This window comes from Brienomyrus brachyistius, chromosome 7 (assembly GCF_023856365.1).
Source record: "Brienomyrus brachyistius isolate T26 chromosome 7, BBRACH_0.4, whole genome shotgun sequence".
Lineage (NCBI taxonomy): Eukaryota > Metazoa > Chordata > Actinopteri > Osteoglossiformes > Mormyridae > Brienomyrus > Brienomyrus brachyistius.
In genome coordinates, this window is record NC_064539.1 from 21475680 (window position 1) to 21501254 (window position 25575).

Genomic DNA, 25575 nt, shown 5'->3' on the forward strand with positions numbered 1-25575 from the left:
CGTCTTCTCATTAGGACCATGCCCCGACGTTGTCAGACATGCATACAAGCACGTGGGGGGCCATACAAACTGGTGAGTTTGATTCTGAGTTGCTGCAATGAAATTTCGGCAAAATGGACAAGCCTGCCGCGTCATTTTTCACTTCGATTTTCAGGGTGTCTTTGATAATTTGATAATAGGTTGATAATTTTCATTTCTGTCAAGCGATGTAGCATCCTTTCGTTTCTAACACATTACCCCGTCCATATCAGTATAGATATCCAGCATGATTTTTTTTTTGATCTGATGTGTTTTCAAAGTGCTTCTTTAAATTTTTTGAGCAGTGTATATGGATCATGTACGATTAACAGTTCAAATTAGCTGTAGTTTTGTCTTAACACTCCACAATCTTTCACATGAAAATTTCAGTTATTCTTGAACCATTTTAGTAGATGAATATGCATCTTTTGTCCATACGATGGCAGCAAAACCCTACAGTTCTGGTATCTGCATGTCAGAGTCACAGCAGGGCCCTTTTAGGGCACAGATAGAAGCTGCACTGGGATCTCTCTTATGTTTTATGGTCAGATGACACTAATGCTCACAAACTAAGAAGTTTATGGCAGGAGAGTATTTTGTATTGGAAGATCCCAAAGAAAAGAATTCACTCATAGAAGGTATCTAATGGATTGTATGTTCTTTCCATCAACAAGATCTAAGTGCTAAGCTAAGCTCTAAATGCGAAAGCACCCACTGTGCCGAACGTGATGACCTGTGTGCTAACAGGATTAGAACCCCCCCCCCCCCCCCCGATAGTGTGCTTCTATATCATGCTGATTAAATTGTCTGGATGGAGAGGATCACGGAGAGAAAAATTGGTGAGAATAGGGGAGAAAATACAGACGTGAAAGGAGAATTTAAAGGTTTCTGAGTTAGGACATTCCTGGAGAAAAACAGGACGGTAAGATATCTGTGGGTCTGTCACCATCCGTGCACTTTCTGGCAGGGGTGGAGGTGAGACTGCCTCATGTGGCAAGTTAGAGGAATGGAGCTGGAGTGGGTAAAACACCGGGCCAGAAAGTAAGAGCTCTGATCTGGGCCCCAGCTGTGTTTCTGCCTGACTCCTGCACATCTTACAGAGCAAATCTGGGCCATGATTCCAAATCTAGGCTTTGTTTCCAGTTCTCATAGGTAGTCAGTTTAATAATTACTAATTCTGAATGGCAGGAGGCTTCACGACTGGTTCCCAGGTAAAGGAAGGCTGAAAAATCAACAGGCTTGGACCTTGAGGACCGTGATTTGTCATTTGAATAGCCCTGTTCTACAGAGACAATATTTCACTTGTGACTGGACAGGAGGACACTTGAGAGATAAAAAATGCGTATTGTGGTAAAATCATAGTGAAGACAAATCCCTCTGGGCAAGAGGACCATGGGGGCAGATTCCTGCTCTCAAATAGTCCTGAAAGTGCTTCTCACTGAATGCATGTATAAGTAGATGCTGTCATATTTTACCTACAAGGCAGTCTGGCCTGCAGTACCCCAAGTATGCTGTTTCCCAGCCTGGTCACCAGGGACCCCAGACCGTCCACATTTTTGCTCCCTCTCAGCTCTGGTAGCAAAAACATGGAGTGTCTGGGGGTGCCTGAGGACTGGATTGGGAGACACTACCCTGGAAAACATAAGGGAACCCCTGGAAGCACACCCCCCCTTCCCAAGGGACACAGGTAGGAGAGAGCATGGCTTGGATGTGAGAATGAGGCCCGGGGGGGGTGGGGGGGTGTGTCCTGCTTTTGTTGGCTGTCAGAAAGGGCAGAATTAGCGAGCGTCACAAAACGGGAGTGTGTTTTTCCAATCTTCATTTTATTGAAAACTATATTTACCAGAGACAAATCTACTTTGCTGTGTGTGTTTTCCACTTGTACATGAAAGCCAGGTGTTACCTCAAGTAAAGAGCCATCAGCGGGAAATGTGCGAGCAGCACTGCCAAACGCAAGTAAACAAGAAACAAGGTCAAGTCTCGGTCTCTGATCCCGTTACTCTGTGTGCGGTCAGCAAGCCCCCTGCGGGTCGCCTATGTGGGCAGTTTGTCCAGCTTTCTGGATAAAGCACAGCAAACTTACAGTAGACTTCCTCAAGTAAAACTTTAAAATCTACAGTTAATTTACACAAATACCTAAATATTCTCTATATAAAAAAACTCTAAAAATATATTCCCATGCTCTACAACATCTGTTAGAAAACAATGAATCAAAAAAATAAAACATTACAACATTGTGTAGTCGCGTTTGTTAGAAGGCTCAGTTGACCTAAACAGTACAATACAAAAGGAAATTTAAATAGACTATCGGTGAAGAAATCCAATAAGAAGAGAATGCAGTTAGGAAATCTGACGTTCCTTTTAGCAGTATGTCCATGTGAAACTTCTACACTGCTCCTCCCGGCGTGTGCTCCTCCCGGCTTGTGCTCCTCCAGGCCTCCTTCAGTCACACCATGAAGGAGGCCTTTCATTCCACGACGATGCGTGAAAATGTATTTTAAAAAAAATCATAAATCTAGACCAGATCATAAAAATAACACGAACATAGACCGTCCCCCCCCCCCCCCCCCCTAACACCATAGACACAGAAATCGGACCCCTCAAAGCTAAGTACTATAATGCCATTTTGGGATCTACGGGTCTTCCAGGCACAAAAAGCAGGGGCAGAGCAGAGACCCCCCCCAAATGCCAATATAATCGGGGAGCTGCAGTCCTGCCCCCTGCATCACACCCGGCTCTCCTTCCACATCAGCCGTCCTCGGCTTTCCAAATGAGCTAAGACTGTGAGAAGATGTAGGCTTATTAGTACGCAGATCTGCTTTACATTCACAGGATGGTGACACGTCAAAGTGCACAAGACCACCCAAGGCCTCCAGCATGCTGCCTCCCGTACGACGCACGCTTATTCCCTGCTGTGCGAACACGGTGCCCACAGCGCAACCAGGAGCACGTGAGTTTGTCCTTTAGCAGAACGGATCTGTTCGGTCCGGAGGAGGCCGTGTTAATCTCTGCCCAGTCCATAGTCTATGAAACTCTCAGGCTTAACTGCTGCCTGTTTTCTGTATTACACTGAATTCTCACCAGTCACATGGCTTTCCAGGTCAGGCTGACGCTCCACTCAACTGTCCAGGATTGGTAAAGTCTATTCCCATTGCCAAAGTCCCGCCCTGCTCACTCTAACCCCCCTCTAACCCCTCCTACTACATCCAGCTCCGGCATTGGTTCCTACCTCGGATGAGGCCACACCCTTGCGGCTGCTTCCAGCCAATCCAGCGTTTACACACAGTCACAACATGCCTAATCAGCCCCTGAGTCCCTGACCCTAAACCTAAGACCTTTTCATATTCACAACAAGGGCAAAATGTTCAATATTTTTATATTCTTTGTGTGTTTTTTTTTTGTTTTTTTTTTTAACCCCTGACAGCTTTTCAAGGACTTTAAGAATTGACCAAATCTTCCCTGGAAAATATACAGAAAGGAGACAAGTCTGACATCTGATACATATTTCACTTCTGGTAAAAACACTACGTGGTCCAGCAAGAGCTTGTACAAAAAAAATAATAATAAAAAAAATAATAAAAATGAGCAGTTCAATGTGGGAGAATCCATGTACAACCTTATTCCCACTAATACTCATTTGTTCAGTTATTCTAAAAAAAAACACGACACTTAATGAAGAAAACTTATGCATAAGCAATTTGTTTTACAGCGGATATGCGACTGTCAGACCCTGTGTAATGAGCCACTGTCAGGCTGAGATACGGTCACAGATCAGGATTGTGCCTGGGGGAGCTTATGGTGTTCAGAGAAATATGTCATTCGTGTTAAGGGTAGAAGAACAAACATTCAAACAGTCAGACAAACAGCACACATTATAAACTCTGGGAACAAAAAAATAACAGACAGCTGACACCTGAAGCCTTTCTGAAGTCGATGCCGACGGAGGAAAGAATGAAGAAGAACACAGAGGAAATAAACAAAACTCCCCCAACATAGACGGTGGTCATTCCACGGACAGGGAGGCCCGGGACAGATGTGGCGATGTCAGCAGAAGGCCGGGAGGAGGAGCTACATCTTGGTCTCGCTGTCCGATGGCTTCTCGTTCTCGTATTCGTTCTCCTGCGAGATGAGCTGGTAGGGCTTCTTCATCTCGTTCTCCTCCACCACGGAGTTGCCCATCTCCGCGTCCTTGGTCTGCAGCTCGTGCCGGGACAAATGCTCCACGATGCCCGCCCCGATTGAGTCTCCCAGCACATTGGTGGTGGTGCGCAAGCGGTCCCTGTTGGGGGCAAAGGTCAAGGGAGAGTGTGTGTTTTGGGGGGGGGGGGAGAGCAGAGGTGGCACGTTTACGTGAAGCTGATAGCCAACCAACGACATTTTTACAGAACGATTAACTATAAACGATAACTTACTGTGTGACGAAACACGTCAGCCCTCAAACACCCAGCCCTAATTGTTCCCCTGATTGTTCCCCTGATTATTCCACTGATTGTTCCCCTAATTGTTCCCCTGATTGTTCCCGAAGAAGAAATGGGCACAAAGCTCAGTCTGAGGGCTTCCACCTGACTTGGAGCTCAGGGTCAATGTTATACTCTTCAGAAACAGGTTTTTAACAGGAATCATTCATTGAAACCAGACAACTAGCATTATCAACCACAGTGAACTGCAGAACATGAGGCCATTGTTATATGTGTAATTGTAACACGACATACACATATACAGTAATGAGCAAAAGTTTTGAACATATGCTAATTAACAACACGATAAAAATCTTTTGTCTTTGCTCCAAAAAGATGCTACATTGAATAGTTAGACAAACATTACACTTTGGTTCCCAAGCCTCTCCTCAGGGGCACCTCAGTCGTTCCACGTCTTAGTCATATTTTACCATCAGCTCTCTTAATTAGTTAACATAATTGGTTAAGTAACTCAGTGAGGTATTGATCAGCTGAACGAGGAGTGCTAGTGGTCAAGTTAAAAAGCATACAGGTATGTTGGATGGTTGCTGCAAACACTGAGGTGACTTCAGGAGATGTTTTGAAATGGCTAAGCTGACACACCTTGACAAACATCATATCATAGTTTTACACCTACATGAAGATCATTTAATCTTTTTCTTAGACTACGACTTTTGCACAGTATTGTATTTTTAAATGCATTTGTTTTACTCACAAGAACCAATCCACTGCAATGATGAGCGTGATGTCATCGGTGGGCAGTCCCACTGAGGTCAGCACAATCACCATGGTGACCAGGCCAGCCTGGGGGATGCCGGCGGCCCCGATGCTGGCGGCTGTGGCTGTGATACTGTTTAGTAACACATATGGTAGACATTCTGTTAGTGCTGGATAACAGTGATTCACTGTGAATCTGACAGTCAAAGCTGACTGTCCGAGAAATGTCACCTTGTTCTACCTGATGGTGATGATCTGCCCAAAGTTCATATCCATGTTGTTGACTTGGGCGATGAAAATGGCGGCCAGAGCCTCATAGAGCGCAGTGCCATCCATGTTTATGGTGGCACCCACTGGCAGCACGAAGCGTGTCACACGCTTGTCTACCTTGTTGATTTCCTCCAGGCACTTAAAGGTGATGGGCAGGGTGGCTGAGCTGCATGAGAGTGGAGGACACAGGGATGACTCGGTCTGAACACCGTCTCTCCTGGCTGATACATAGCCACCTTAACACCATCTTTCTTGTTAGCTACACACCCACCGTAACACCATCTGCCCTGGTCCCTACACACCCACGGTAACACCATCTCTCCTGATTCCTACACACCCACCATAACACCATCTGCCCTGGTCCCTACACACCCAAGTAACACCATCTGCCCTGGTCCCTACACACCCACCATAACACCATTTCCCCTGGTCCCTACACACCCACGTAACACCATCTGCCCTTGTCCCTACACACCCACGTAACACCATTTCCCCTGGTCCCTACACACCCACGTAACACCATTTCCCCTGGTCCCTACACACCCATCATAACACCATTTCCCCTGGTCCCTACACACCCACCGTAACACCATCTGCCCTGGTCCCTACACACCCATCATAACACCATTTCCCCTGGTCACTATACACTCACCGTAACACCATCTCCTCTGGTCCCTACACAGCCCCTTACACAATTTCCCCCCTCTATACACAGCTACCTCAAAATAATCTCCCCTGGTCCCTATACAGCCCCCTTAACACTATCTCCCCAGGACCCTATGCAGTCATCTTAACACTATCTCTCTTGGTCCCCATACAACCCTTCAACACCATCTCCGCTGCTCCCTACACACCCATCATAACACCATCTCCGCTGCTCCCTACACACCCATCATAACACCATCTGCCCTGATCCCTACACACCCATCATAACACCATCTGCCCTGATCCCTACACACCCATCATAACACCATCTGCCCTGATCCCTATACACCCATCATAACACCATCTGCCCTGATCCCTACACATCCACCATAACGCCAACCCCCCGGTCCCGACACAGCCACCTTAACACCATTTCTCTCGATCCATAAACTGCAACCTTAACATTATCCCCCCTGGTCGCTACACAGCAACCTTAACACCCTGATCTGTACACAGACACCTTAACAAGGAGCCCAGCCTCATCTTCACATAAACATCTTAACACTATCTCTTCTTAACATCCAGGTCCTCTCACACAAACATGAGCCATAAGATCTCGGTGATGGACATCTGATGGACACCTACCTGGAGGATGTACCCAAAGCTGTAATGAGGGCCTGCAGGAGGCCGGCAATGAAAACAAAGGGGTTTTTGCGTGTTATGACAAAGTAGAGGGTGGGCAGCACCAAGATGGCGTGAATGAGCAGCCCGATGATGACTGTGATCGTGTACATTCCCAGCTGCCCGCCCATCTGTGTGATGTCCTCCATCTCTACAATCTTGCCTGCGATCAGGAACATGATACCAAGGGGGGCATACCTGGTGGAGCAGGCAAGGGCAGACAGATAGTTGATAGCTTGTTCTCAAATCCATCCATACAGTTGCCATCTTCCGTAGCTACTTACCAGAGGTGGAAAGTTCAGGTCCAGAAAGTACAAATCCAGACCAAGATTCAAGTTTCAACCAATGAGTTGAGTATAAAGAGTCGCAGTCACAGAGGACTCAACTGGTTGGTTAAAACAAACCTTGGTCTTGATTTGTACTTTCTGGACCAGAATTTTCCACCCCTGAAAGCAATAATAGCAAAACATACCTATTTACAAACATTACACACTTACTGAGCAGGTTTTGGTTTCAGTTTGACTGTTTTGTAGGTGCTCACTTACACATAGACACACTCACCACATGATGATGGCGACCAGCCTCATGATGGCCTCGTTCAGGCTGTCAAAGAAGTCCCTGAGGGCCTTGCCTTGCTGTTTCATGTTCCCAATGATCAGGCCGAAACACATGGAGAAGACCACCAGGCCCAGGGCGTTGACACCATTGACGGTGCCTGGAACGGGAATGATCTCCTCACGCGCAATCTCCTGGGTGTTGTTGGTCAGGTTGAAGATGGTGTCGTTCACTATCACCTTCACGTGCACCACCCGCTTGCCATACTGGGTCTTAAACTGAAAGGAGGAGGTTAAAGACACAGGTTGGTATTCAGGGATGAAACAAAAACAAAGGACACAGAGAATAAGTGAAACGGAAAACAATAAATGTGACATTATTTTAATGGCCCTATCACACCTTTCAGTTACGTGGTTTGGGGGTTATCAATTATGAAACGTTACAGTGAAGAGGTGTTTGATTGGCATTATCACACTGTATAGTGACAGTGTTTCACTTGCATTATTACATTGTACAGTGAGACCTGGTTTTACTGGCATTATCATACTGTACAGTGAGAATTGGTTTTACTGGCTTAATCGCACTACACAATGTGTGATAGCAGTATCACACTGTACCGTGACAGGATGTTTTAATGACATTAATACATTTTTACAGTTACAGGATATTTAATAGCTTTATGACACTATAAAGTTACAGGATGTTTTAGTAGCATTATCACACTATACAGGCATTATCACACTGTACACTGACAGGATGTTTTAATGGCATTATTACATTGTGCAGTGCGATTGTGTTTTACTGGCGTTATCACAGCGTACAGTGCAACTGTGTTTTAATTTAATGTTTAAACTCATTATTACACTGTACAGTGAAAGGATGTTTTAATGCTGTTAATACATGTTTTGCAGTTACAGGAGGTTTTAGCATTATTATGACACTGTACAGTGACAGGTTTTAAAGGCATTATCAGGCTGTACGTCAAGATGGCACCCTAATGACATTACTATAACTGTCTTGTTTCGTTTCCAAGCTGCCATGTCTTCCTCCAGCCACCCTCTACGCGAAACCCACACAGACTGTGCTCCTTCTTTTCTGAATATCTGAATATCTCAAACTTCCTCCTCCGCATCCAGCTGGCTTCGGTAATCGGTCTGGAGCTCAAAGATCCCCCCCGCCGCCCCCACTGACCGTGTCCTGCCTACCATAGCTCTGTGCTGAACGGCCCCCGCAGCCCTCCAGCGGACACGGGCCTCTTTCCTGCCCCCAATGCACACTGGACTGTCCCACACCCGCTGATTCACTCTGGGCCCACCATTTCTCCTTTATGTGGCTGCTTCCTCCCACAGATCCCTCCCTTGACATTAATTGATGTCCTTTGTGGACCGGACTCAAAGCCTTTCCCGGCCCGGCGTACAGGCGCTGTCCCCTCCAACGTGGGGCCAGACCCGGCCTTGTGTTGTATCTGCTGCCAGGCCCTGCCTCTCCCTAGCAGAAATGCTTTTCAAAACTGTCCCCCGGGCCGCAGCCTGAAAGGCTGAGTGAGTGAGAGAGGACCACAAAAGGCCTGTCTGCTTCTTGGCGAGGGAACGGGGGTTCTGCTACTATGTCCTGGCGCCGTTCATGGACAGCAGGGGCTTTACATGCTTAAAACACGGGCCAGGGAGGTCCAAAGCCCAACTTGGTCCCGGAAGCCCAAGTACCCCACAGGACGCTGGTCGGAGGGGGGTCAGCCCTGCCGATCATCTGGAAGTGGAGATGGACCCTTATGCTGGACAGTGTGTGTGTGTGTGTGTGTGGGGGTGTTTCTGATATGACTTGGAAAGAGAGGTTTTTACCTGCTGGGTGCAGGCCTGTACCAGGTTGGGAGGGAACATGTTTCTGGAATTAAAGGACAATGATCACAGTCATTGTTGCAGTCACAGACAAAGACACAAATGGCATTTGATAATATTTCAGTACTCAGCTGAATAAACCCCACGCCCAGCAGTTTGCAATGCCCCTCAGGTGACCCCAGATTCCATTCCCACACCTCCTGCCCATTCCCCCTCCCCAGGCCACCAGGGGGTCAGGAAGGCCATCTTAAGCTTGGTAGGGCTGCATTGTGATACACACCAATTAGCAATAATCCATTTGCACTGTGAAGAGCGATGCGTCTGGATTTCATTACATCAGTTGACGCCCGACTTGTGTCTCCATGGGTAATCCGCGATAGAGGTGTCTCTTTACAGGGGAGTGTTGTAACTCAACGCCCCCACTTGCCCAGAGCTGGCAATCCCTTTGCAGGTAGGTACCTAATGAGGTCCAGGAAGGCATCAGCGGCGCTGACTTGCTCAATCTTCTGTTGCCTGGTAAACTCCTCCTTGGAGCCTTTCCCCGGGTGGACGATGAGAACCATGATGATCCCGATAAAGACAGCCACAATGGTCGTGGTCATGTAATACACCACGGCTCGCATGCCCATCTTGCCCGATGCCTTGCTGTCCAACGCTGCCATGCCTGGACAGATGGGGAAAGCCTGTGTCAGGCTCACTTTTGGGTCACCCCAACCCCACCCCACAACTTGGGATGGAAGATGGTGCTGCTTTGATACTTCCTGCATGAAGTTACATGTAACACATAAAGGCCTTATACTAGACTGTAAATAAAAAGAAATGTCGTCTTGGATGACTGATTCCATAAGAAGCAATGCATTTACTTTGTTCCAAATGTTAGTGTGAAATAGATTTGAAAGCATGAAACAGATTTGCAACACAAAGATTCCCCAATGTAGTATATTTTCAAATTTGTACAATCTTGTACATTGACATCATAACTCAAGCATGATACTCTATACTCTATTCTCTATACGCCATGTCACTTACAACCTGATGATGTGATTGGTTGGTGGGGTGACTACAATTCAGAAGATTAGTTGGTAAAAGGCAACGTTTTCAGGCATCATACTTTGGAACTATGCGGTTCAACAGGGTTGCCAATGGGGAATGACACTCTGTCCCCCATAAACGATACGAGCACGCCGCTCTTCAAAGGACAGACCTTCTCAACCAGCATGAGCACAACCATCTACATTAGACAGACCACTGCCCCTACCTGCTTCGTCAACCCTTCCATCCCCATGATCTTCTCAACATTAAGGCTCGATGAACAGGATATGTGAAAACACAGACTGAAGGACCAGCAGGTTGGATGTTCATGGGCTCCCTGAACTATCCTCTGCTCTCTGACTCCTTGTGTTTCTCAAGCATGTAATTTGGACTCAAGCGCCTGCTAAGTAAATCAATGTAAATATCTTGAGACTTTTAAAAAACAGGACAAGCCAAACGCGAAGGATCATGAACTGCTGGTGCAGGATTTAAGCACCCGAGATAATTGGCCTGGAGAGGCAGTAGAGGGCGAGCGGGAGATCAGCAGTGCAGGGTTGGCGGCTGGCGTTTTGAAGGAACCGGGAAACATCCTTCCCTGTGGCTCACATGTGTGTGTTCTTTAATGCTGGAGCTACTCGCTGGGCATACGCTCCAGCCTTCTTTCTAATGGAATCCCCTTTCAAAACACATACCTCAGTTTCACACATGGACAATCCTGACCCCCCACAGGCAAAAACAATACCCCCACAGTTCTCTCCCACCCCAGTCTACCCACCCTCTCTCTCTTCCTTTTACTCTCTTTTGGCCCCAAATTCGGGCTCAAGTGTCCCCCCCCCCCCTCCCACTCTGTCTCAAGCCCAGTCTTCTGTCCTTATCTTCTCCCCTCTTTCCCTCTCTCTCTTACGGACACTGTCACACTGTCTCACCCCCAAACTTGGGCCCCAGCTCACCCCTAAATCGCCCCTCTCTCTCCTCTCTGACAGGCCTGGGAAAATTGTCCACTTGCCATGCTCCCACAACGCTGTTGTCCCGGCAACAACAAACACAGCCTCTACAATCACATCCCCACGACCAAAGAAATGGCACATTCTCGCCAAATGGAAACGTCGAGGGGGCAACTACATGGACAAAAGAATAAATAAAATGGCCCCCTCACTCTGGGCTACTTTGTGTGTCTCTCTCTTATATTCTTGATGAAGGAAAAGTGTAAAGCACCGAGGCTGAGAAATGTGTGTGAACGTGTTACTGACATGTTAGTGACGAAGCTAACCTCTCATCTAAGCAGGCAAACACATGACACGTCATCTATATGAAAGAATCCATTTGTTAGAAAACATTACTCAAAAATATACATGCTAAATACCTCCACAAACTCATTAGTTTCCATATTTTTGGTAATTTTTAAAATCAAATATTTAATCATCAGCTATTTTGTAATCCAACATGGACGCCAACTGCAAACCCATATGATCAATAAGAATTTCTGTACATGCAAGCAGATGTACTGCTTGCTCTGTGGTAAGTCTTAATGATGCAATGGGAACTGGACTGAGGTCAACCGTATGCCAACAAGCCCGGTAAGCTGGCTTTGCCAATGGGCTTCTCTCCATCACCCCTCCCGCTCCGTCAATCGGCCATTGTGTGCCCCCCATGGAATTCCGGGAAACAATATGGCTTTGAAGGAGGAGACGGAGGTTAATTTCTGCCCTTTATGTGTGTGAAGCAGAGCAGGATGGAGACTCATCACAGGTCCCACATTGCTGATTAGCAACAGCTGACAGTCCCAGACCAACATAGCAGAAGCCATCTTTTCTGCTCAAGCTCCCTCACTTGCCTGGGTTCCCAGTATAGCACAAAGAGCTGACTGTCCCCCTGCCAGAACGGGGAAGCCAAGTCGTACTGAGGAATAGGTATAGAACCATTCAGAGCCCGAGTAACCTGTGCAGCCTGAGGTCAGTTATGGGCGATGACTTTTACCCCCTTTTCCTATTGGCTGGTTTATTTACTCATTAAGCCGAGCAGACCTGTGATAGAGGAGAGTCACAGGAGTGACTTAAAATGGAACCGCCCCCACACCTCATTCCAGGTCCTCACTTCTCCACAGCTAAGTGGCTGACCTGAAGTCAAAACTAAATATTTCTAAATAGTATGCACATTTTTAGTCAGTGGGGAGTAAATGTGTCTTACAACAACCAGAGACCCCCCCCCCACACACACACACTGCATCTGAAGCAATCAGCTACATCAGTCCGTTGGTTATTTACCGATTGTCTCTCAATAACAGCAGAAGACAAAACAAGCAAATGTGACAATAACCGGGTGGCAGTTGGTTGAGACACGAATGCACATTTCCTATCAACACCATTTATGAGGTTTGTTCATTCTGAGAACTTAAATAAATTTACATAGACAAGGAGACCATTGTTGCAGCAAACAGAAGCGGGCAATGGGTGTGATGAGCGCTGGTTCAGTGGGAGACAGCATGTGACAGGTCTCCATTGTGACCCTAACGAGGCCCTACCGATGATGTCATCTCCTCCCGCTGGATAGCACAGGACTTAAACAATAGGCTGCTGGAAATAGACCCCCCTTTTCATTACGCCAGCAGTACCTGGGAATCCCGCAACGACATCACTTTACCTGGTCTTACCTTATTCTCTTTACTTTTTTAATATTTGACACATTTCTCCCAAGGTTCCTATGTGCTGCCAGTGGTTACTTTATGATCCATTTTATGACATGATAATCTACAGAAAGTTCACAGCTGCTTCTGAAAGCATTAGCCAGCTTTTGCGGGACCTGTGGGAGTTACCTATACCACTCCTGGACCTCAGGTGGACACAACAACCACACCTCTGTAAAGACCGAAAGGGAAAAAAGGCACGAGAAAGCCAACGGCGAAACAGAACCGCTTGGATTCCCTAAAAGTTCAGGATAGACTCATTGAGAAATGGCTAGTCGCTGAGAGTCTCGTGAAAGGCCTACTTCAAAGAACCTGGAATGTGTAATGTACTGCAGTCCACTTAGAAGAGGGAAATTCCTCAGTGCCCTAACAGCAGCCAGCCTCTCCAATCAGTCCACGTGGAGGCAAAGACATACAGAACGGCAAACATGGCGGCTTGAGCCAGATCAAACACTCAGTTATCCATACAGGTGCGTGTCACAAACATGCCGCGCTTGTGCCAAAGGATACAAATGAAAGACATTCATGAGAGGTCATGACATGGCCCCCGAAGCGCTCCCATCCACAGCCTTAAAAGCAGCCCGCAGTGCTGCTCCCGGGATGTAACTGAGTACACTTGAGAAAACAGTGACTTTTTGTGACAGACTGCCTGAATGAGGGGCAAATCTCTGGGGTGCTTGTGGAAATTTAACCCAGTCAAACGGAATGAAACTCGCTTGACAATTGCACATGAGAGCCGATTGCGTGAACTGATTTTTTTTCTTTTTTCATAAAAGGAAGAACTGGTGATGTGATTACGTTTTCATTGTATTCTATAATTTGATATTCCTGAGAGATTCGATGTCTTTTGTCTGAGGTGATTTTTATCTCCCGATGACTTTTCTTAAGCCTAGACTCTCACAGAGAGGTCAGTGAGCTCTCTCCCAGTTCATCCCGGTTATAGCGGTGTCAATGTTTCAGCAAGACCTTAAAATACCATTACGCGGCTACACTCAGTGGTCAGATGTTAAACCAGCGCTTTCCTGAGCAATTCACTCATCAAGTCACAGCACAGCGCGACACAGTCTTTCAGTCTGGAAGGTGAGACTGACTGCAGCAATCCTAAGATCCAGGGTACAGGCAACATTACAGCTAGACCAGCAGAGGGAGGATCAGCCAATGAGCATACCTGTAATGAGGCTGGAGACCAGCAGGGGGAGCACAAGCATCTGCAGCATCCGCATAAGCAGTTCACCAGGGAAGGAGAAGTACTTCACTTCACGGTATGACATCTTGTATGGCCGCAGGGAAAAACCCAGCAGTATGCCTGAAAAGCACACCAGTCCAGTATGGACACTTTAATGCCTGGTTTCCACCAGATACAAGACACATTAAACATTTTTCCATTTGCTTACATTAACTGTGAACTACAGAACTTCTGTGAAGCAGGCTTTCAGCCTTATGGGAACGAACAGTGTGTTTATGTGGCTGGTAATACGCATAGACACCTTTCAAAAATCAGCAGCTTCTCCACCTAATCCTACACGGGCCCTCTGGCTACATCCTTTTTGCATGTCAGTAAGGAATGCCTCAGTGTGCTTCCATTCAGCTCTACACGCCTGTGCAGGCATGACCGTGTTGAGCTTCAGGTGATACAGCTCAAATCCAGAAGCATTTCACAGAAGCAGCAGCCAGCCCGTGAGGTTCCAGTTGGCCTTTGCAGTAAAACACTGTTTGATGACACTTCTCAGTAAGTGTCTCAGTGATTTTGTATTTATTAATACACCTTGGCGTTGTCATAAAAGTAAGGGCGAGATTTTGGGCCCCATGAAAGCATATCAAATCAGGCCCCCAACCCAGACTAATCAAATTATGTTCCAATTGTTTTTAGGGCCCCCCGTCACTCAGAGGCCCTTGGAGTCACCCTAACTTTTCCATCCTTTCCAGCATCCACGCTCCCGTCTCCTTGTAAGTTCAGTGCCATTTAAAATGCAATGTTTTTCTCATAATTGTTGGGCGACACCTGACTGTTAGCCAGTATTGCAGGTGGGCTTAATGCAAAAATACGCTTTCAAAACATGTAGCTCTGGTCTACGTTCTACTCTTGGTGTGAACTTGCAGCTCATGTAAGTAACTCCATATAAATAATATTGTAATTAATACTGTCACATACAGTTCATATGCAGCTATTGTAAACAGAATCATTTTTGTTTGTTCGAGCAGTGAAGTCCTGGCGTTAGGCCCTCTCCAGTTCACATTGTTTTAGTTAATTGGCAGACCCTTCCCTCCAAACTTGCTCGATTCCCCCATTTTTGCAGCAGTTGACATTATGGATCCCCCCCCCCCATAGGCTCTGACCGAGCAAATTTAAAGGAATACTGCCATGTCTTAAAGGTAATTTCTACTCAAGCTTTTATTCATTTGTTATTTTTGCAAGCTCTTTTTTACACATTGTTGCCTCTTGCTTTGTACAGCAAATTGCACGGTCTCCCGTATGTCATGCGCTACATCCTGGGGGAGCTTCTACGGGTTTGCACCTACCGACGATGACAGCGGCGACGGTGAAGATGACAAAAGCATTCCTTCTGAGGAAGCTCTTGACGTCATCCTTGGTGATGTCCTCCACCTTCTTCTTGGCCTTCAGAGAGCGCAGGTGAATCCCCTCCCGGATCTGCTGGACCCTGCTCCGAGATCGCGGGTTCTCCCCGTTACTCTGGGTCATGGCTACTGCTGGTGCTGCTCACTCCGCCTGAACTGCCTGCTGGCCTGGTTCACCCCTCCCAGTTTCGAACAAGGGGACCTCACTGGGGAGAGTATAAGCATGGACAGGAGTCACACATGCCACCCTAGAGGGGCATCAAGAGTCAGGGCAGCTATAGGGGGAGAGAAGTTTTGCACAAGCAACAGGGATGGAAGCTTCAGCTCCAGAAAGTAGAAATCTGGACCCAGGTTTTGTTTCAACCAACCTGTTGAGAATAAAGAGTCACATTCACATAATACTCAACTGGTCGGTTGAAACAAAATCTTGGTCCGGATTTTTACTTTCTGGACCTTTACTTTCCACCTCTGACAAGGAAGACAGAATTCGGATAAAAACCCAGACGTCATTTCCAATAGGAATAACCCTAGAAATCGAGCCAAAAAGAAATTCAAATCCAGGATTCAGGTTGTAAAAACAGACGCAGGATGGATCTGAACATGCCACAGATGGCAGGCAGCAGGGCGATGACACCCATCCACTATGGTGTCTACAGGGAAACTCAGGTGTTTTGTTTACATGCTTCAGGTCCCAGGCAAAATAAATACTGTAGGTCTGAGTCAGAGATGTTTATTGGCATGGGTCAAACTTCTGTTTGCATCACATATTGCATTTAAGGAAGCAAATTGTGTTAACTCAGGGATTATCTAGGATGCTCTACCTGTCCGTCTGGTAATTCTGCCTGATTTGTAGCCAATCGAGGCAACCTTGTGAACTCTTGCTAAATCCTTTTACATTCTCCACTCCCCCTCCCTCAGGTGTGGATACCAAGCTGAAGCTTAACTCTGAGAACAAATTCAAGTCTTACACTGAAAATGACCATTAAACCCCAAGAAACATGACACGTCTCGACCAAAACCAGTAGAAGATCAGCACGACTAAGAAGTCGTTTCCCTCTCAGAAGTCCGACAGCGAACTGCCTTCAAGATCTTGGAGGACATGCGGGCACATGTTGCAAAGGTCTGAGTAACGCAGTCAATCCAGAAAATCTCCCCAGCAGTGCAAAAAACAGAGACCTCGCTGTCAGTGGCTCCCCGTTATGGGCCATATGCACACCAGGCACATGAGGGAAAGAGACCACAGCAGTGCGACCGGAAATTGCCACACGAGCTGGAAAGTAAGAGAAGGTGCTAACAGACCTTTAGCGTTCAAAGGGGTGCTTCTCCCAGACGTCTCCCTCTCCTGTCAATACTGAAGGCGCGTCTCTCCACGGAGGAAAACTCCCGTTGCACAGTAACAGAGTTGACTAGCCCAGCAGATAACAGAAGGCAGCAAAGCAGCCAGAGACGAACCGGTAGGCGGGGAGAACCACGAGAAGACTGAGGATGCCTCTCATGCTGCAGACCCTCAGAGAAGTGGGAGGAGACTGCCAGCTCAGCTCTGGGGAGGGAAGAAAGGAGAAACCCGCCCCTTTGGACGGAAGGGCCCGGGAAATAATGAGGGAGTCCAGCCGGGGAAAATGCGGACTTGTTCTCTCCTCAGTTTGTCTCAACCTGCTTTCACAATGTTGATTTGGCTTTATCAGAAATGCAAATCCGGGCTTCCGGGATGTGCAAGACTGGGGCTGCTTCACACTGGTGTGTACTGGGGTAGACAGAGACACATGGAGGAAGATATTTAAACTGGGCAAGAAGTGCCGGAAATGCAGAATATAGGAGATACGTTGGTCATGGTCATGAAGAATTAAAATGACTCTGGGCAGATACTTGCTGGCAGATTGACTTGATGGGAAACTGTAAACTGATCACCCGACTAAAGGAAAAGTTGAGAGAAAAGGGAGACAAGGTTTGCAGTTTTTTTTTTTGTTTGTTTCTGCCTCTGTCTCCCTTTTTTCCAGCACACTGTGATCAACACTCTTATAACACAAGTAAAGTGTAATTTGGGGAGGGGTGGGGAGGGGAGGGGGGGGGTCTAAAGCAGTAATGAAAGAGTCTTTGTTGGAAAAAGAAAAAAAAAAATCCACCAGTGAGAAAAAGTTTATTAAGTGTACCTCAGCTCAGGAAATGTGGTGAAAAGGCTTCAACCAAACCATATAAACGTGCACTTCTCGAACGACACACAGAGACTTCACCGTAAGGTGACAGAAGGACTGTTTTTAAGAAGTAGCGACCCCTAATGTGCCAAATTCACTGACATCTTTCAGTTTGTACGCCTCTTTACATTTCAGGACCCGTGACTTGCACATGAATGAATGGAAAGTTGAAAGCAAAACTATGACACTGGGTCTACATACCTCAAAAACATGTAATGAGCATCCATCACGTGCTGTGATGTTCTGGAGGAAGCACCTAAGGAGAACAAAATGCACTCAGCTAAAGTTCAGGTCTTCGAGCGCAAAGGCGGGCTGGCTGTTGCGCTTTGCAAATGAATGACGTGCAGCCGGCTGGTCGAGAAAAATCTTCATGAGCAAAATGGAGCCAGCTGTACACATCTGCCTGGTTTCCAGGGTTATGCCATTGAGACATGGGTGTTAATAGGCACTGCTACCTTAATTCCTCCATTAGATGAACCCATCATGCTTGTACACTATGGGACAACGAACGGGGAACCTTAACTGAGGGTATGAGTTACAGTCCAAACCTCATTTGAAGAATTGCACCTAGATATCAGTCATTGGGCTCACTCACCTACAAGTTTGTAAAAATGCACAAACCAAAGACACCCCATAGGGCAGAGGTAGGGAACCTGATCCATGGAGAGCCGGTGCTGGTTTTTGGGATGACCTCTCAGTCAGCCAATAATAAAGCAGCGATTCTCAACTCCAGTCCTTGGAATCCACTGTTATTGGCTGATTGAGAAGCCATCCCAAAAACCCACACCGGCTCTCCATGGATCAGGTTCCCTACCCCTGCCATAGGGTGATGTCTAGCTCAGTGGGTTAGGAGATTCTGCCTATGATCAGAAGGTTGCAGAGTCGGCAGAGTAATTTCCCCATTGGGCCCTTGAACAAGGCCCTTAATCCCGAATTGCTACCTAATCCTGTCACAAAACATGCATATTATCTTTGATAAATGCATCTACTACGTATAACGTACCTTCCATGCCTTGTCTGGCTGCTCTCCATATGTTTTTGTAGTGCATAATGGTAGAGGACTACTTCATACCAAAGAACGACTTTTAAATGGGGGCCTTCTTTGAGCAGAAGACTCAAGATGAATGGAATAACCGGGGACTGGCTGAGCGACACAGATACTCGCTTTCTCCCCAGGCCCAGCTCTCCGTACCCATCAGTTTAGCCTGTTGTTGCCCGGTTCCTGGGAGAATGATGCTGATGCTTCCGTAGGGTTGCAGACCGGGGGAATTGTTTTGAGAACTTCCCCATCCCCGCTCCCTGGCTGTTATATGCAGCTAGGACGTGCCATTCTTAGGCCCATGGAATGTGCCTGGATTTTCCCAACCAAGTAAAATCACAGACATTGCCAGGCTTGAATGACTAATTTGCGCTATAGAATTTTCTTCTAATTCCTCGCCCAGCATCCCAGGCCGCTCTTACTCTCTAGCAAACACGAGGAGGACCTTCACAAAAGAGCTTTTAAGCTTTGCTCTCGTTACTTTACATGTGAGCAGAAGATAGTTTGTGGCAGACAAACAGCTCCTGAGTACTAATTTGCTGTGAGAATAAGCCGAGTGCGGCAGCTCCCAGCTCCGGCCTGAGAAAGTGTGGATTACTTTCAGCGTCTATTCAGCCAGCTAGGCAGAGAGCGTGAGGGCGAAGACACACAAAAGCAGGGCCATTTAAAGACCCCCGCTCCCTCGGAAAACATCTCGGCAAATACTGTCACGAGAGATTATTCCAAGTTATATCGAAAAAACGGTAATGCTTAAAGCAATCATATAAATGCATTATAGATACCCTCATAATGCGTTATAATGCATAAAGTATTACAAACATAACTAGAAATATTTATAAAAAGTCATAACACATTATAGCCATATTTATTATACATTACGACCTTATGAAGCTCTCATTTATAATGCAGTATAGATACCTTTATAATGCATTATAATGGCCGGTATAAGCCTTAAGGATGTCATTTATAGTACAAAGTATAATGTGTTATCTGCTTTTAATCATACGTGCAAAGATAGAATCTTCATCCCCAGATAATTCAAACTAGGAGTTCAGTACCTAAGGATTGATGGTTTTATTTGTGCATATCTGCACACACCCATGCTGAATTGTCTCATCTTTTATGCCCCAGGTAGCAGGTGTGGCTCACAGGAGCATAAAAATCCAAGCTGCCTCTTTACCATCCGACACATGTAAGCCATGCACCATTGTAAAGTTACAGAAATGATATTGTGGGCTCTGTTAACCTGAGAAAGGCTGCAATCGGTTTCACGGCTGAAGATGATACTGAAAGCGTTCCTGAGAGCGCTCCTGAGAGCGTTCCTGAGAGCGTTCCTGAGAGCGTTCCTTCTCATCTTCCTGCCAGGATTTTGTAAACGGGGCTTTGATCCAGACAATCGTGGAACCTCCTCTTTGGACCATAACCTTCAAATAGTTTTCCAAACTTTCACAAATAAAAAAACAATTCTACCACGTCTCTATGAACAGCTCAGCAGCAACTAACATTTTAAGGCTAATGAATTTAGAATACCTGACTCTCTTTTAAAAAGCCTAGAGTTAATATAGCAGTTTCTCCATTCAAGAGATAAGATTTGGCGAGAAGTGGCACAATAATTATGAAGTGAACTTTCACATTTATTGGACGAAAAGCTGACATATTTCTCATATGTGCTGCGATTTCCTGCCGTCAGCCTTATCTTGTTTGGAAGACTCTCCTCATTAAAACGAGGCTCGTGAGCCAGCCACAGCAAGCCGAACGAGGCAGGACCGAGTCCGACGTGAAATAGTGTGTCACAACCGCTATAAACGCAGAAACCGCGTACGAGGGACGCGCCCTGATCTTTGAAGCCGTCTTGGGCATCGACTGGGCTGTGAGCCCTTCAGAAACACGGGGGAGGGAGGCTCCACTGGCATCCAGAGCAGGGGAATGAGGAGAACAGAGGGGGAGCAGAGCCTAAGGGTTTAATGACCAGATGTGATGGTTAGGGGAGCGTGTATAATGTAAGACGTCTGCTATGAAGGAGACGCTCCCTTCTCACAGGCAGAACTGCAGGACAAAGAGTAGCTTCCATCAATCCTCTTATGAGGATTCATTCTCCAGCATTTGTGGGGACTCGCCAGTCTGCACCCTGAGCGCACCAAAAAACAGGACTAACTCATTAACGCGACACAAAAAGATATCCATCATTTGCTAGGCTGGCCGGCCTGAGGGGTTAGGGGTCTCAAACTGTCGGCTTTTATCTTACTGTTCAATCTGGCCCTCAAATCAATCATTACTTACGTTTTCGCAGTAAAGTTCCCGATGGTTAGTACTATCATCTAAATTTTTAATTATCATTAAAATTGTGGTTGATTTACGCGCTTTGAAAAACTCATCCAGCATCAACAGTGTCACGATCGAGGGTTGAGTAGACACGCGGGCAGGCGTGCAAGGACTAGGCAAACAGGCTGGAATCCAGGCAAACTAAGGTTTTAATACGGGAACTGGGAGCAGGGAACATCTACAAACGTCAAACCACACCATAACCACAATGACGGACAAGGGGAACAGGTCAGACCAGGACCTAAATACACAAAGACTAATCAAAGGAAGCGGACAAAGCTGGAGACGATCAGGGAAGCACACGTGGGTAATCAGGGGGCGTGGCACACACGAGGAGCGGACGAGCCGGGCATGACAAACAGTAGCAACAGATTCCCAGGGGTAACATGCAACGTGGGTTTCTTTTTTTGTCACTAAAAAAAGGGCGGAAGACAGTAACAGCACTAAGTCTGGAACAGTCGTATTTTGGCTTTTAATCCTTCTGACCACCACCCACTATATTATAGTGAATACAAAGTAACTTTTAGCTGCATATGTTGAACTCTAAGAAGATGATATAGCTTTCATATGTTTACGTGGGTATTGGCTATGTCATTATTTTAATAATCCCTTGACAATATTGATAACCATGAAAATTTTGGTCACTATAATCCATCCATCCATTTTCCAAACCGCTTATCCTGCAGGGTCGCGGGGGGTCCGGAGCCTATCCCGGAAGCTCTGGGCACGAGGCAGAGAACAACCCAGGATGGGGGGCCAGCCCATCGCAGGGCACACTCACACACCATTCACTCACACATGCACACCTACGGGCAATTTAGCAACAGTTAGCCTCAGCATGTCTTTGGACTGTGGGGGGAAACCGCAGTACCCGGAGGAAACCCCACGACGACATGGGGAGAACATGCAAACTCCACACACATGTAACCCAGGCAGAGACTCGAACCCAGGTCCTAGAGGTGTGAGGCAACAGTGCTAACCACTGCACCACCATGCCACCATGTCACTATAATCATGATATTAAATTTTCAGACCGTTTCATTTCATTTTATTTTCAATTTGAACTACTGTATTCTTCCTTTAACTGATCAGAGGCCTGATTTTTAATAGTTGAATTTAAAATTTCAAGTTGAAAAATATGGGACTATTTTGCTGTGCATTTTCTCATGTGGCCTTCATGGGGGTGTCACCACAAAGCCAGTGACTCCCCGGTAAACTTGAGTTTGAGACCCCTGATTCAGTCTTTGCTGGAGGTCCTCCAGTCGAATTTCAGGGGACCACTCAGTTCCCTTTCCTTACAGAATGATGAAAACTTGGCTAACCAGTCCTGTACTGGTCTCCTCACTTCTGCCCATCCTGCTGAACTAGTTTTGTTTATGCCCCTTGCTACTGCCCTGTTGTTAGTGTGAAGAGTGGGATGGAAGTGGAAGATAGGAGGAGACACAACCAGAATACATCAATCACGTTTCCAAAGAAGTCACCGCTTTTGATACAAGGACTTCAGCTTCTGATTGCTGTGCGCAGAGCACTAGGTCACAGGATGTGTAATTACCCTTGACAGGAGGCCATACCCTTGGGACAAGGTCAGGCCCCCGTTGGGCTCTGCCCACATTGCTCATGTCTTCAGGGATTTTGTCTTCCGTGATGTGCAGCTGTTTTGTGTGACTGCAGTGTTAGAAGCACTGCTCTTCATTTCCTGGCTGAAGGGGTAAGCTGGGGGTCCGAGTCTCTACCCCCCCCCCCCCCCCCATTCTCATGACAGGTCAAATTAAGGGGTCACATACCACGGACCACTGTTTGTCCTCAGTCGAGACCAGCAGGAATCCCATTTTAGGATAGAGCCATCTTGCTTGCAGATGTCCGAAAATGGGAGCACTTTACTCTCGAAGGAGAGTGTGAAGCTCTGCAGCGCAATCTGCAGTAGCAGTCACATGTGAGGGGTGGCGCCTCCCTGATGAGTCTGGCTCGGAGGACTCATGGCGGACTCTGAGCAAAGTTTAACACCGCGGTTTGTCGCAATACGAGCCGGGAAACTGATGTTGAAATGATGAGGTCCTCATTGTTCTCCAGAGATAAGGAGGGTGTTGTAGGGTCAGTGTGAGGTCATCAGGCTCGCATTGGACGGCATGGCATTGTAGGTATTGTGCTTGCTTTTGAAATATTCCTCTTCAAGCATGGATGACTCACAGCCGCCTCTTCTGGGCCTCTGGATTAGATTGCTTCCCTTCCCTTTGTGGCTATGTTGAATTAGTTAACTCTAATTTCTTATTGTAGCTGGTCAAGGTTTCCACCCAAAGAGCCGTTAAATCAGAATAGGCCATTGGGGGCTCAGTGATTCAAGAGACTCTTGGGGGCCCAGTAAAGGGAATCTGTGGATCTGGCTGCATCAATGGCTCATCTCCCGGCAACCATTCAGCCCATTAGCTGCAATTCCGGACTTTAACCATCCATTCACCGGCCCCACAGCGGCATCCCGCTTTACGTAATGAGGCCGGCCTTCTCGGCCACCTGAAGACTGCATCAGCGTGTGCTGAACCTGATGCGCATGCTGGACATGGCGGCTCACGAGAAGACAGGTGAGGATTCCGAGAGATCATGGTGTCTTTGGGATCAGAAAGCTTTTCTTAGTGCAATAGATGCTTCCCCTCTGTCTTCCAAGCCGTAAATGCGCCGTTCAGGCACAATGGCAACTAAGCACATAAACTTTGTTTTAAAGATCCCTCTAGTGAAAGCTGTTCTTGATTGTGCAGATGGATACTGTTGGATAGGAAGGAGCACCATCCACTGGGAGATGCTAAAATCAGGTTTCAGATGTGGAGGGAAGGGAAACCTTACGAATTTCATTCATCCTATGTCCATTCAGAGACCTTCATTCCTCTTTATCGCTATTTTCGCCATCAAAATGCTTTGACTGTGTATGGATACTGATTGGTTGGGTGTTGGAATGATCATTGTTATCAGCCAATAACACAAAGGTCAAGGGCTTAAACTGGTAGCATTCCTCTGCAAGTCCCAATAGGTGTTTGGCTTGGCTTTGGATAAAAGCATTCAGCACAGAGAGAAGTAAATGAAACAATAATGTTAATGAGAGTTTCACAATGTCGTGGCAGGCGGCCGAGAGGCTAGATGAGCCCAGCCTGAGAAACTCTCTGGACCACATCCCTGAGGGTCTGTCTCCTGTGGATTCTCAATGTGGAAGAAGAACATGGGCCAAGTCAGGAGCCCCCTACAAAGACCCTGCCCCCACGCACCGCCCCCACCCACCCCACCCCCACAGACACGCCTTTCAGCGATACGATAGGAATTAATCACTCTGCCTTTTCTTTCCCTGCCACTAGGCCTGAATGAGTTGTAGCTTGTATCGGTCGCTTTCTCTCTGTGCAGCCTTGATGTGGGAGCTGGCATTGAAAAGCCATCAGGCCATGACAGTGAGGGAGGGCCGATGGAGAGAGGCAGCAGAGTATGTTGTCAGAGCATGCAGAATGGCAGGAACAGAACTCAGCAGTTGGAGAGCCTACCTTTCAGGGCTTGGGCGTAAACGCGTACCTCTCTGGCCCTCCCTACGTGCCATGGAGGCAGAGCGGCATTCTGAAGCTGATCGTGACGCAGTCCATCCAGAGGACGGACCGTGCCGATGATACGAAAGGCTGCTCTCTCGTGCAGGGTACTGTCAGGCCTCCAAATACTGAGCAACTGATGAAGCACAGCAAAATATGAAGAATCACGAAAGGAATACTGTTAGCACCCCTATAATGTACAGACACCATCTCCAGTAGACTCAATATCAGTACAGTATGCAGGATCAAACTGGTCCTCCCTCCATTAGGTTTCATACAAACTACAACTAGACTCTCGGCCTTCAGTAATACCAGACTTGGACAATGAATATTGCACTTTATTCTCAGAGCCATTTAAAGCCTTTTCTAATTGACACAAACCTAATCTAATTCACTACCAGTTAATTACCGGACAAACAGACAACGAGCATCGAATGTGTATGGAAGTTCTTAAGCCCTGCAGTGCCTAATCTACGTCCTGCGCTGCATTCTCTCTTCCGTACCATTAATGGGGGGGGGGGGGGGTTCTGGGGTGGAGGTCAGGGGTGGGTGGCTCAGGTCTTGGGGCTGGGGGATGGCCTTGTGGAAGATGAATGGAGACCACTGTGCACGCTGAGGATGCAGCAGAGAAAAGGCCCGATCGCGTTGTTTCTTTGGGGCAAAGCTGCAGACGCCACCATGACTCACAAACAGGCCGGAGAAGAGCTGAGACAAAAGGCTGAAGCCCTGCATCACCACACAGCCAGCGAGGGCTGTGAGGAGGGGAGGCTGTCAAAACACGCTTGACCATGTTTTTAATCATACATTTACAGAAATGTATGCAAATCAAAAGGAGAGCTAATGCCTGTGCCGATCTTCATCTGCTTTTTCTATCCTTATGAGGTCAAAAGTCACGCAGCGCTTCGACCGCAGAGCGACAAAGAGAGAAATTAGTTATGCCTATAAAAATGACAGAGGCTCCCTTTGGTCCAGAAGGCCTAGATGTCCTAAGTCGC

General features: G+C 47.0%; 1 protein-coding gene across 1 annotated transcript; it reads right to left on the reverse strand.

Annotated features, from left to right (window-relative positions):
• Window positions 1–1820: 1820 nt before the first annotated feature.
• LOC125746429 (excitatory amino acid transporter 1-like) lies at window positions 1821–16987 on the reverse strand. The gene is made up of 10 exons (XM_049020371.1): window positions 16770–16987; window positions 15414–15676; window positions 14062–14199; window positions 9638–9842; window positions 9182–9224; window positions 7350–7621; window positions 6753–6986; window positions 5434–5628; window positions 5191–5325; window positions 1821–4297 (listed from the first exon to the last, which is right to left on the reverse strand). Exons 2-10 carry the CDS (start codon window positions 15592–15594, stop codon window positions 4087–4089), a joined length of 1614 nt encoding a protein of 537 aa, XP_048876328.1. The 5' UTR covers window positions 15595–15676; window positions 16770–16987; the 3' UTR covers window positions 1821–4086.
• Between the last annotated feature and the right edge of the window lie 8588 nt (window positions 16988–25575).